We start from the raw sequence: 14387 nt of genomic DNA on the forward strand, positions 1-14387 counted from the left end.
CGGAGGAGACGCAGAACCCGGAAGTTGACGCCAACCGTCCCTGCTATGGACTCCGTCCACTTCCCACAATGGACATTTATGGAGCTTCCTGATCCATTTGATGGATTTTTCGGTGCCCCTGAGTATTTTCTGGTAGACTGTCAATACTATTTCGCCAACCTGTTAGACCCTAAGCCAGAGGAGAAGCAATGGCTCCGATTCATGTGGTCCCGGTTCTTTGGACCGGCCTGTCAATGGGTGCAGCTCAAACTGGATAAGCACTGTAGGAACCTGGACGGTGTAGAACAGTTTGTGGGGGAATTCATGGTGCGATTCGGGAGTCCGGAGGCGAAGGACGAGCTAGAACAACTTCTCAGGGGGGTCTGGCAGGCGAACCTGCCCTGCCGTTTACCTACTACTACAGGCAACTTCATGCAGAGCTCAACTCTGAAATCCAAGTCAAGCCTCCAGTCCCTGAGATCCAAGTCAAGCCTCCAGTCCCTGAGATCCAAGTCAGGCCTCCAGTCCCTGAGATCCAAGTCAGGCCTCCAGTCCCTGAGATCCAAGTCAGGCCTCCAGTCCCTGAGATCCAAGTCAGGCCTCCAGTCCCTGAGATCCAAGTCAGGCCTCCAGTCCCTGAGATCCAAGTCAAGCTTCCAGTCCCTGAGATCCAAGTCAAGCCTCCAGTCCCTGAGGTCCAAGTCAGGCCTCCAGTCCCTGAGGTCCAAGTCAAGCCTCCAGGCTCTGACGCCCAAGCCAAGCCTCCAGGCTCTGACGCCCAAGCCAAGCCTCCAGGCTCTGACGCCCAAGCCAAGCCTCCAGGCTCTGACGCCCAAGCCAATACTCCAGGCTCTGACGTCCAAGCCAAGCCTCACGTCCCTGAGGTCCAAGCCAAGCCTCACGTCCCTGAGGTCCAAGCCAAGCCTCACGTCCCTGAGGTCCAAGCCAAGCCTCACGTCCCTGAGGTCCAAGCCAAGCCTCACGTCCCTGAGGTCCAAGCCAAGCCTCACGTCCCTGAGCTCACGTTCAAGACTGCTGACACGCCCAGCCAAGCTCCGCTCACGCCCCAGTCTGCTGACACGCACCGCCAAGCTCCGCTCATGCCCCAGTCTGCTCACATGGCCAACCAAGCTCCGCCCATGCCACAGTCTGCTGACACGGCCAGCCAAGCTCCGCCCATGCCACAGCCTGCTGACACGGCCACCCAAGCTCCGCCCACGCCCGAGTCTGCTGACACGGCCATCCAAGCTCCACCCATGCCCGAGGTTCACCTGGTGACCTCAGAGCCTCAGCCACCCTGGTCAGCTGTGGACGTCGCTCAGCCTCCCTGTTCAGCTGCGGACGTCGCTCAGCCTCCCTGTTCAGCTGAGGTCGTCGCTCAGCCCGCCTGTTCAGCTGAGGTCGTCGCTCAGCCCGCCTGTTCAGCTGAGGTCGTCGCTCAGCCCGCCTGTTCAGCTGAGGTCGTCGCTCAGCCCGCCTGTTCAGCTGAGGTCGTCGCTCAGTCCCCCTGTTCAGCTGAGGTCGTCGCTCAGCCTTCCGGCTCCATGGCAAACGTCGTTCCCCCCTACTGCTTCGAGGAGTCCCACGCTTCTCTCCCTGGCCGCACGGAGACCCACGCTCCTCTCCCTGGCCTTACAGGGGACTTCGCTCTGACTTCCAGTTCAGCTGGGGTCGTCGCTCCACTTTCATGCTCCACCGAGGACTTCGCTCAGCCTGCCTGCCCGGTTGTGGATGTCGCTCTGCCTTCATGCTCCGCCGAGGACTTCGCTCAGTCTGTCTGCCCTGCTGTGGTCGTCACTCTGCCTTCATGCTCCGCCAAGGACTTCGCTCAGCCTGCCTGCCCAGCTGTGGACGTTGCTCTGCCTTCATGCTCCGCCGAGGACGTCGCTCTGCCTTCATGCTTCACCAAGGACGTCGCTCTGCCTTCATGCTCCGCCGAGGACTTTGCTCAGCCTGCCTGCCCGGCTGTGGATGTCGCTCTGCTTCCCTGCTATGCCGAGGACGTCGCTCCGCTTCCCTGCACCGCCAAGAACACCGTGCAGTTTCCTGGCTCTGCCTGGGACATTCAGTCCAGGGGGCCGGGTCCGCCAATTAAATGGGATGACTCATGGCACTCCGGGAGGAGTGCCTTTGGGGGGGGGGGGGGGGGGGGGGGGTTCTGTCACGATTCCCCCTTTAAGCAACGTGCTCGAAGCGCGAATACGCGAGCACCTGCTTTTCCGTTGTTGACCGTAATGACATCTGGACACATGTGTTTTGTTTATGTTTCTGTCTCCTCCCTGTTCTGTCATTGGCCAGGATTTCACATGGGTCTGAATTGCTCTCAGCTGCTAGCGGTTTAGATGCTGATTATGTCCGCATATATCCCACGTGCCTCCCAGCACACAAGGCGGAAGATTAAATGTTTATAGTTAGTTTAGCCCGTGTCATAGTCATAGTCATAGTCACGGTCCATGTTTAGAGTTAGTTCGCGCTGGATTATCCGCTTCCAGTCCCTCGTCATAGTTTGTTTCTTGTTTTGTTTATCGACCTAGATTCCTGCCTTGCCCCGTGTATGCCTGTTTGCCAATCGCCTGACCTCTTGCATGTTTGTGGATTACGTTTTGGATCACGTTTTGGATTTGTCTGCCTGTCTGTCTTTCAAATAAACAACTGTTCATCCAGCACTTGCATCCGTCCTATCTCTGCTCCGTCACGATTCGTGACACCTCCCCAAACTAGTTATAAGTTTTGATCTCCCAACTGATACAGAAATATCCAATTCTATTCGTAATTCCCAGTCATCTACTTCTCAGCTAGATCTCCTCCACATATTTGGTTAAAGCTTTCTTACCATTATAATTAAAATTATTCACTTATCTCTTATTTCTGGGTATGTCCCGTCACCTTTGAAAACTGCTGTGATTAGTCCAATACTGAAGAAACATGGTTCAGACCCACAAATACTTGAAAATTACCGACCTATCTCCAATTTACTATTTCAAAAATTTTAGAAAGAATGGTTGCTTCTCAGGGCCACACATCTACTAACTAATAACCTTTATGAACTGTTCCAGACAGGTTTCTGCTCACATCACAGCACTGATACTGCTCTGGTCAAAATCACTAATGATCTGATAATCTCAACCTATGCAGGACTTCTGTCTATACTCATTCTTCTTGATTTAAGCATAGCCTTTGACACTATCTCACACAACATACTTTTCAAGAGATTAGTATCCATTGGTATTAGCGGCACTTCCGTTGCTTGTTTTAAACCTTATCTCTCTGTTTGTACTCAGTTGGTTAAATTGAAAAAATGCTCTCCAGTTACTTCTAGTGTTCCACAGGGATCTGTCTTGTGCCCTTTATTATTTATAATAAATATATTATTATTTATCTTCTATCTCTCAGCTTTATTTTTAGGAAATTTGGAATCCACTTTCACTGCTATGCAGATGACACCCAGCTCTATCTGTCCACCAAGCCAAATTCTTCTCTCCCACCGTCTTCCATTCATAGCTGTTTACTTGAAATACAATCATGGTTTGCAACTTGCAACTTTCTCAAACTCAATAGCAATAAAACTGAGGTTATTCTTGTAGGTACTAAGTCTAATCTTGCCAAATCCAAAAAGTTTTGCTCTGACCACTGACAATTCCACTGTCCTTCCCTGTTTGAAAGTTAAGAGTCTGGGTGTCATTCTGGATAGCACTTTCTTTTGAAGCACATATAAATAATATTACCCAGTCTGCTTATTTCCACTTGTGCAGCATAAATGGTCTTCACCCCCCCCTCTCAACTCACAGCACTGCCACTCTCGTACATGCTTTGGTCACTTGGATTATTGTAATTTCCTTCTATTTAGTCTACCACAAAAGCTTCAGCATGAATTACAGCCTGTCCAAAACTCAGCTGCACGGATTATTCACAAACCCCTAACTCTGTCCATATAATTCCTATTCTCCAACAACTTCACTTGCTCCCTGTTAAATTGATTGCAATATTCTGTTATTGACCTTCAAGGCTCTTCATAGCACCTTCCTATCTTCTTCAGATATATTCTCCTAACCACAGATCTTGTTCCTCTCTCTCTCGCTCTCTCTCTCTCTCTCTCTCTCTCTCTCTCTCTCTCTCTTGTGATACCTTCGGTTCGTCTGACTTCGGTTCGTCTGACTATGGGGTCCAGATCCTTTAGCAGTGCTGCTCCACGACTCTGAAACTCTTTACTGTCAGATATATGTAATTGTAATAATATATATTATATATTAATAATACGTAATATTCCAAAACAAATAAGCTCATCAGTCAAGCACGGTAGAGATAGTGTCATGGCATGGGCTTGCATGCATGCTTCTAGAACGAGTTCACTAATCTTTATTGATAATGTAACTAATGATGGTAGCAGCAGAATGAATGCAGAAATCTATAGAAACATTCTATCTGCCAATTTACAGAGAAATGCATCCAATCTAATTGGGAAGAACTTCGTCATGCAGCAAGACAATGACCCAAAAGACACTGCTAACATAACAAAGGACTTCATCAGGCGGAAAAATTGCAAGGTTTTAGACTGGCCAAGTCAGTCATCATACCGTAAAGTAACTGAGCATGCAATTCACCTCCTGAAGGGAAACTGAACGACCCCCCCCCCAAAAAAAGAAGAAGCTGCAGTATAAGCCTGGAAAGGCATCACAAAGAAAAATGCAACAGTTGATGTCAGAGGATATAGGCTGTTCCAATATTTTGATCACCAAAAGAACAGTTCTGCCACCAGAGATACCATGCTCTTAGTTGTGTAACACATGCAGATGTAAATATCGGGGGGGGGGGGCTGAAATTCTGATATAACATCTCATATTCATGCTTTGATCTCAAACCCAAATGTCTTCAGTTTATATCACAAAAAGACCTTGCTGCTCCAATATTTTCAGAGGGGACTGTAATTGAGGTGGCACACTGGCGCAGTCGGTACTATTGCCACTGATTTATCATTGGTCAGTGATTCAATCCTGAGCTCTGGTTACAGTATTTGCAGAGGATATCCCCCCTATGTTCATGTAAGATTCTAGAAGGTTCTCTGGTTTCCTCCTACTTCCAGAAATCATGCTTGTAGTTGGATTGGCTATGCTAAATTGACTGTAGGTGCAAATAAGGTAGGTGTGTGTGTGTGTGTGTGTGTGTGTGTGTGTGTGTGTGTGTGTGTGTGTGTGTGTGTGTGTGTGTGTGTGTGTAGGGGGGTATGTACTGCAATGTGGAAGCATTCTTTCCAGGGTGTATTCCCACCTCACTCCAAGTGTTCCTGGAATAGGCCACAGATACCTGACCATTATAAAGCAGTTGCTGAAGTAAATGAACAAATGAGGTTTATAAAATCAGAAACAAATTCAGTATTGGTAGATGAGAAGAAAAAAAAACATGAAACATTTCCAACAATCAATAATATGTGGCATCTCACAAGGTTCTAACCTAGGTGAAATTATCGTTGGTTCCTTATTAGTGTCATGTCACAGCAAACCAGTGACTACATTTCCCATCCTGCATTGCGGCCTGCAAACATGGCCGCTGTGGACTACACTTCCCACACACACACATGTTCACCTTCTCCGGAACACTAGTCAGACACACCTGTTCCCAATCACACTCACAATCACACCACACTATAACAGAGACTGCTCATTCACAATGTCTTGTAGCAGTTTCATTGTCTCTGTCATTTCCAAGCCTTGATTCCGTGATTGTTTATTCTGGTTTTGACCTAGTTCTCGTTACTCTTTTTCGATTCTTGCCTTGCCTCGTTTATGCCTGTATGTTGATCGCCTGACCCCTTGCCTGTTATTTCGTTCATTCTATTGTCTCACGATTTGGATTTATCTGCCTGCCTCTCTTTAATAAAGCTCTTAACTGTGATTGCATTGTTCCTAAATCCTCTTTATGTGGATTACGTGACAATTAGAGATGCGCTGATACAAAATTTCTCAGCCGATACCGATAACCGATTATTCAGAGTGACATCGGCCGATACCGATAGTTCTGCCTTTTATGCCTTCTTTTAAATTAATAATAATTAATTCCACAATTCTGAAAGAAATGCAAATAATAACTTTATTCTTTCCATTTCAACAAGTTGTTTCACAGTAACTGGTCTCATAAACAGAAAACACATTACTCAAATTAACAAGAACACATTAACTAAATTCTGAAGATTAAATTAAGATTTCTTAACTTATTGAATTTTATTAATTCATATTAACATAATTAATTGACTGAATTCTAAAAAAAACTTTCACATTCACTCACCACAAACAAACACATTTCTGTTTCATCATTGAAGTAACTGGTATAATATATAATATAAAATAATTTTTTTTATATATTAACATTAACTGGATATGAAATACGCTACTCTACAAATATATTTTATGTGCAATATATATATATATATATATATAGCTACTTTTTTGTCAACTCCTCTTTATATAAATCTTTTGACCTTGTACTGGCACTTTAACTCAGCTCGAGCAACGCGGGGGGAAAAAAAATTATTGGACTCGACGCCAAAACTCCCGCTTCACTGCTGCAACTTCCGGTGTAAAATTTTAGCAGTGCAGAGATTACAAAGAATACAAAATGCAGTTTTGTCATCATTCCACACAAGAGACATCATCTTTACAAAAAACACGAAATCGATGTTTTCCCGCCCTCTTTTGATTGACAGGATATAATCGGCCCTGATCATCGGATGTTTTTAAACTATCAGCTGATTATTGATTATTATTATTATACTGATTATATGTAGTTTTCATTCCATCAGTTTTCATTAATGATCAAATTCACTTCTATTGATACGTGGAGGTCTTTGCACACCCATCAGTTACTGTTAACAATTCATAATTTCCCTATTGACAAAAAGACTTTCTTAATGAAGGGATTGAACATAGAAATAAAACACAACAGAAAAATTGTGGCACATAATTATGCTTAATAAAAATCCCTTTACCTCTTTAGATCGGCCTGGAACATGAGGAGCAGAAGCTGGATTTAAAGAGGCAAGTGTCAGAGCTGACACTGTCATTACAGGAGAGAGAGTCTCAGATCAGCAGTCTGCAGGCTGCGCGCCATGCCTTGGAAAGCCAGTTACAGCAGGCCAAGACAGAGCTAGAAGAGACCACTGCTGAGGCAGAGGAGGAAATCACTGTTCTCCGGGTAAGATAAAGTGTATTAAATAAAAAACAATTAACGTTGGAGATCAAGGGCAAGAAGTATGACATACAGTCATTAAAAAAAAATAAGTACACCAAATGGAAATTGGGGGGGGGGGGGGCTGGTTTGTTTTGTTTTGTGCATATTTGGACAAGCAAACATTTGATCCTCTTTGAAACAGTGCCTATTAATAAAAGTTGATACACTATCAAATGACATAAAATTGAAAAAAAATTTTTTTAGAAATTTTCACAATTTTTAAATTAACAAAAAAAGAAACAAATCTGATCAGTCACAAGGAAAAAGTAAGTACACCCCTACATTTATCACATCTTCAAATCCATAAAATTAGAATCAGGTCTTCAAGATTGGGTTCCATTGATTAGAACCTGGTTATTTATACCCCTCTCATATCTAGTGTCTGGTGTTCCCTTTGCTATGGAGGTGTGTGGTGTCATCATGCCGAGAAGAGTTCTGTAAGGCCTTCAGAAAAAAGGTTGTGGATGCCTATGAGTCTGGCAAGCGATTTAAAAAGATCTCCAAATTATTTGAAATGCATCATTTCACTATAAGGAAAATCATCTACAAGTAGTGCAGATTTCAAACGACTGCCAATTTGTCCAGGATCGGTTGTCCCAGCAAATTCAGCCCAAGAGAAGGCCATCTGATGCAAAAAGAAGTTTCCAAGAACCCCAAAATTTATTCACAGGATCTGCTAGTAAGTCTTGCAACTGTTGGTGTCAAAGTGCATGCTTCTACAATCAGAAAGAGATTGCACAAGTTTGACCTGCATGGGAAGTGTGCCAGGAAAAGGCCTTTACTCTCTAAAAAGAACATTAGAACAACACAAGGTGTTTTTCAGTCGAAACACTTCATACCAACTGTGAAACACAGCTGTGGGAATGTTATGGTTTGGGGTTGCTTTGCTGCGTCAGGGACTGGACAGCTTGCATTCATTGATTCAACTATGAATTCTGCATCATATCAAAGAGTGCTTGAAGGCCATCTGAGGCCATCTGTCCAAAAGTTGAAGTTGAACTGAAAGTGGACCTTTCAACAGGATAATGACCTAAGCACACTAGCAAATCCACCAAGGAATGGCTCATAAAGAAGAAATGGAGGGTTATGGAATGGCCTAGTCAAAGTCCAGATTTGAATCCCATTGAAATGTTGTGGGGGATTTGAAAAAGAGAGTACAGGCAAGAAAACCATCAAACATCTTGCCACTGAAAGAATATTGCATGGAAGAGTGGTCAAAAATTCCAGCATGCTGATGTCAATTTCCATGGGGTGTACTTATTTTTTTCACATGACTGTATCTATAATACTCAATAGAACAGACTGAGATCTAAATTGTCACAAAGCAGCTTTATATAAATCTGGATATAGACGCTATATCCAGATTTCTATAAAGCTGCTTTGTGACAATATCCATTGTTAAAAGTAAATAAATATACAAATAAATAAAATAATATTCGGTTGAATTGAATTGAACCTACATATTTATTACACTATCAAGTGAAATACAGACAGGTCCACAAAGATTTGGACATTGACAATGTTATTGTTATTTTAGCTTTTTTTCCTTCCCCTATTTATGGGACCAAAAGTAATTTGAAAAACTTACATGATCATAAATTAAATTGTCATTCACTTGGTCACAAATCGTTTTATCCAATGACTGCTTGAAGTCTGGAAGATATAGGCATCACTAGACCCTGAGTTTCTTCCCTGGTGAAACTTCTTCCCAGGTCAAGTTTGTTCTTGGGGCATTTCAGTTTTTCCTTCAGCAAGTGTGAATCTAATCAAATAATGTAGCCCTATACACTTAATAATGTATCTTGCTGCTTTTGCCAGCTTTTACATCAACACTAAATATAAAGAAATCAGTTCTACTCGCAGCCATGCCCACGGCATAAGTTGAGGTGGTAAGATTCAGATCATGAGCAGTTCCTTCCCTTCTCCATACTCTTCTCTTCCCATGATTCTGGTACAAGTTGATCTTTGTCTCCTCTATCCATAGGATGATGTCTCTAACCTGGTCTTCCTAGTGTTGAGGCTTACAATGGTTTAAATTATGTGGCATCATTTTTGTATTGACTCTGGTGAAAAGTTCTCTAAATTGTTGATGACACATATATGCCTATGTCCTGGAGGGTGTTCTTGATCTGCACAACTGTTACTGTTTTTTTTTTTTTTCTTCACCAGGGAAAGAATTCTTCTGTCATCTACCACAAATGTTTTCTGTGGTGGATGACTGGGCCTCTTGGTGTCCCTGAGCTCACCAGAGCATTCTTTCTTTTATGTAGCAAATATTTGATTTGGCCACACCTAATTTTTTTGCTATCTCTTTTATTTGGTTTGTTTTGATTTTTCTGGCCTAAGGATGACTTGCTTCACTGGCAATGACCACTCTTTGGACTTCATTTTGAGAATTAACAGCAACAGTTTCCAAGTGCAGGTGCTACACTTGAAATCAACTCTAATCTGCATGTGAAATAATGAGGAAAATTTCACACATCTGGGACAGCTGAGCAGCCAATGGTCCAATTATTTTGTATGTGGGTGACACCACATATAAAATTTGCTGTAATTCTTACACTGTTCACCCAATTTGGATGTAGTAAATAATCTCAAATTAAAGCTGAAGGTCTTCACTTTATATTCATTCACTCATATTACTCATAGTCATTATTTAATGTGGTAGACAGCTAAAATAACAATAATTTTGTCAGTGTTTAAATATTTATGGGCCTGAATGTATGCCTAGCATTCACCCTGCATAGTTTTACTCACTATACTCTTGAAATGCTGAATCTCTAGTTTTGCAACATTCACCATAGAGTTCTGTGGGCTCTTGAAGTGCACGCTTCCCCATTCTTGGATGTAACTGATGTGGCTTTTTTGTTTTGTTTTGTTTTTTAAGGCTCACCGGGATGAAATCCAAAGAAAGTTTGATGCCCTGAGGGACAGCTGTGCGGTATGATTTTGATTTTTAGATTTAACTGCACAAAATTGGACTACATTTTTTGCACCAGTTAATAATCCATATTAAAGAAACTGTTCAGCATTTTTCAACCTAATAACTATGCGGCTATATTCAGAGTAAGGACGTTCATAATTTATATCAGTATTCAAATTATCCATGTTAACACCAAAGTTGGCAGATTTTCTTGCTTAAAGCTTTCAGGACAGAGCTTTAAACTGACATTAAGTAGATGGAGTTCCTAAAGCTCACTTTAAAGTTCACTTTAAGTAGATGGGGTTCCTGAATTCAATGTAAAAACCAACATGCCATATGAAATTCAGTTCTATAGATATTACCTCAGATTAATATGCTGTCTCCTCTGATCTTTTCTGTGCACATCAAATAAACAAATTGTGGCCTCTCCTGGGACAATTCATATGCCAAAATGTGTTTCTGAAAATATTGTAGTTATAACAAATTATCAGACAGTGGTGCTTGAATTAATACTGTTCATTGCATGTGCTAATATTGCATAAGAAAAATGGGTTCAAGGTCATAATTGCACATACCTGTGACACTCCACCATTTTCAGCAAACTCCACCCCATGCACACAACTCACTGCAACTGTCTGAGCAGCAAAGTCTGTAGCACCCAAGTCATCTGTGGTTATGTCTCAGATTTGACTACCAATGTGTACAATTTCAGTATGAATTCTACTCTGAATATGGCTTCTACAGTGTATGATTTTGCTTGAAATTAATTTACAATGTTTTCTGGGGTTAATCAACATTTGTGTGAATCAGTTTCATTTAAAGGTATGTGTTACCAACATGAGCAGGGATACCACAAAACCTTGGGTAAAGCATTAGTAATTGAAATGATTTTTTACTGTAGTGTATAAGTGGTCAAAAGATAAAACTTAACATAATAACCACATTCTGTGGTTCACCTACTATAAACGTTCCTGGTGCACAAGTTGTCCAATTCTGAGATATTAAAAACTTTAATATTATATTTTGTTTGAGTGAATTACATTCCATAGATACCGTATCTCTGGGGGTTAAATCCATTTTTACTTTTTTAAATAAATATTAAAAGTAGCTTTATTCTGCAACACCTCTGGGTTTCTCTTCATTCTTATGTAATCTATAGCCATATTTCTCTTCTCATCTTGTTGCCCTACTTTTACTGTCCACCCACACACAAGCTGTTTGAGTGCCTTCGCCATGGCTCTAGATCAGCCAGTGCCACATTGTGTGACTGCTCTACCATGTTGCTTTATTCTGAAATTTGTTTTTCCTGTACCCTTTGCATTACATCTGCAACATTCTATGCATTTGCTTGACTTTGGATAACTACAGATTTACAAAGAATAAAGTTCTTTGTTAGAGGACAAGTATATTTTAGCAGTTTGTTGAGATGTAATTATCCTAAAATGTTATTAGTCAGTTTCATATTGCTTATATATATATATATATATATATATATATATATATATATATATATATATATATATATATATATATATATATATATATATAATCTCACTCCAAGATGTGTAATAGTCTGTGAGGTTACAAAGGAATCCAGCTTAACTTATAAGCAACTAAAGACCTCTCTAACATTGGCTAATGTTAATTTTTATGAGTCCAGCATCAGGAAAACACAGAAGAACAATGTTGTGCCTGACAGGGTTGCAAGGAGAAAGCCACTGCTCTCCGAAAATAATATTGCTGCAGGTTTACAGTTTTCTAAAGTTCACATGGACAAGCAAAAATGCTATTAGAAAATTGTTTTGTGGACAGATGAGAATTTTTTGGTTTAAATGTGAAGTGATCTGTTTGGATAAAGGAAAACACTGCATTCCAGCATAAGAACCTTATCCCATCTGTGAAACATGGTGGTGGTAGTATCATGGTTTAGGCCTGTTTTGCTGCATCTGGGCCAACATGGCTTGCCATCATTGATGGAACAATAAATTCTGAATTATACCAGCGAATTCTTAAGGAAAATGTCAGGACATCTGTCTGTGATCTGAATCGCAAGAAAAACTGGGTCATGCAGCAAGACATAAACCCTACGCACACAAGTCATTTTTACCAAAGAACTGTTAAAGAAGAATAAGGTTACTGTTTTAGCCAAGTCAAAGTCCTGAGCTTAATCCAATAGAAATGTTGTGGAAGGACCTGAATCAAACATTTTCTGAGGAAACCCACCAACATTCCACAGTTGAAGCTGTTCTGTACTGAGGAATGAGCTAAAATTCCTCCAAGCCGATGTTCAATACTGATGAACTGTTATCGGAAATGTTTAGCTACAGTTTTTGCTGTACAAGGGGGTCACACCAGATACTGAAAGTAAAGGTTTACATAGTTTTGCCACTCTCATATGTAATATTGGATCATTTTGCTCAATAAATAAATGACCATGTATAATTTTTTCCTCATTTTTTAAATTGAGTTCTCTCTTTATCTACTTTCATTAACTAAACAGTCTGATTATGTTTTAGGCCATAGTTATCCAGAAATAGAATATAGAAAATATGGAAAATTATTTCAGGCACCACTGTATGTAGTAGGCCTTACTATAATTGTAGTGTTTCCATTCATTCCACATACCTTGGTGAACTGTAACCCCTTAAAGTCCCAGCTTACTTTTCAGTTATTTGTACAATTGCCATGCTGTTAATATCTCATATTATCTTGGCTACTTGTGTTTAGGTAATCACTGACCTGGAGGAGCAGTTGACTCAGCTGACACAGGAAAATGCAGAGTTAAACAGGCAGAACTTCTACCTTTCAAAGCAGCTGGATGAAGCCACAGATGAGAATGAGGAGAGACTGCAGCTTAGCCAAGAGGTGGATCGCCTGCGCAGAGAGGTGGCTGACAGAGAGATGCACCTCAACAACCAGAAACAAGTAAACACACACATACATATGTACATGAACACATATACAGAATCCATTTTCTTCTTTACAATAACATTTTTATAGTAGCTTTAATTGTTTTATAGAAATAATTAGGGGGTGATTGACAGATTTTGTGGAAATGCAGCCACGCGCCCAAACAAATAACTGAAGCTAATGATACAAACAGAGAAAAGGAGTCACTACTCTTGATTCCTCTACAAGGGACATTTGACAAGTTAGAAAATAATGCAAGATGCTTCCTTTGTTTCATAGCATCACAAAAAAAAGATGGTGTATAGAAGATACTGGGTGTATTTGCCTGTGTTTGTGTGTGTGTGTGTGTGTGTGTGTGTGTGTGTGTGTGTGTGTGTGTGAGAGAGAGAGAGAGAGAGAGAGAGAGAGAGAGAGAGAGAGAGAGAGAAAGAGAAACATGGAACTGTTGCATGTGTGTGGGAGGCAGTTCATGTGGGTGTTCGCTGTCTCAGTGCTGGCTGTTGTATAACACAAGCAAATGGTAATCATAGGTACTTGTGGGAAGGAGAGATGTGTCATCCACACTCTTAGGTCCCTTCTGCTCAGCTTTGTTGGACATCTCAGGGGCATCTATACATGGATATATTTAGAGCCTCATTTCACATTTCTCTTTCTCAGGCTCTTTCCTCTTATTCTGTCATTTTGATGTAGTAAGACTGCAGCAGTACAATTAAAAACTGTCACAGAGCTGTCCAATTACACCCAGTGCATCTTAAAGAGATACGATATAGATTATGGGGTTTAGGGTTGCATACCACTGGAAGTATAACTAGGATGTTGGGAAATAATAATAAATATATATGCAAGCAGCAATTATCGGGGTTCAAGCAATTTATAGCCTTTAAGGACAGTGAGAAGATATTACTTAATATTGTGCAAGCCTATAAGTATCTAAATCAAAGAAAAAGCAAGATAATTTTAAGTAATATCGGCCTTCATTAATCTTGTCTAATAGCTGCTAAACATTGATTGGCAGATGGTGGCCATGTTTTTCAAGATTCTTAACTGTCTTCATAGACACTAATGGGAACTTGGACAAAGACACTTCGTGCAAGATGTCAAGTCAAGGGGAACAATGGGTCCATATTTAGCGTTTTGTCCTGTTATAGCACCATCACATGGCCAAGATCCACAATTATGTGCATGTAACCCCAGATTGAGCCAATACATAAATCTAACAAGTTCGGTGAAAATATCTCATTCCATTCAAGACTTAAATGAATAGCCATTTCAGTAAAAGTGTCCAGTCCCTCTACAAACGTTTAAAACGGTATGAATTACTTATGAATTGTTTTGTTTTTTCTTGTTATCATGC

The 14387-nt window shown here is 41.1% G+C and overlaps 1 protein-coding gene and 1 long non-coding RNA gene across 2 annotated transcripts in view; one reads left to right on the top strand and one right to left on the bottom strand.

Annotated features, from left to right (window-relative positions):
• The window catches only part of LOC108265536 (citron Rho-interacting kinase), a 139162-nt gene that overhangs the window by 66647 nt on the left and 58128 nt on the right, over positions 1–14387 (top strand). The window contains exons 13-15 of the mRNA XM_017467973.3: positions 6967–7164; positions 10088–10141; positions 12851–13048. Coding sequence (XP_017323462.1) covers positions 6967–7164; positions 10088–10141; positions 12851–13048 — 450 coding nt within the window. The remainder of the gene's footprint in view (positions 1–6966; positions 7165–10087; positions 10142–12850; positions 13049–14387) is intronic.
• Positions 4046–11578, bottom strand: LOC128632848 (uncharacterized). The gene is made up of 2 exons (XR_008396449.1): positions 10699–11578; positions 4046–10582 (listed from the first exon to the last, which is right to left on the bottom strand). It is a non-coding gene; the product is annotated as an uncharacterized LOC128632848 (long non-coding RNA).

Source organism: Ictalurus punctatus, chromosome 5, assembly GCF_001660625.3.
Source record: "Ictalurus punctatus breed USDA103 chromosome 5, Coco_2.0, whole genome shotgun sequence".
In the NCBI taxonomy this organism is placed as follows: Eukaryota; Metazoa; Chordata; class Actinopteri; order Siluriformes; family Ictaluridae; genus Ictalurus; species Ictalurus punctatus.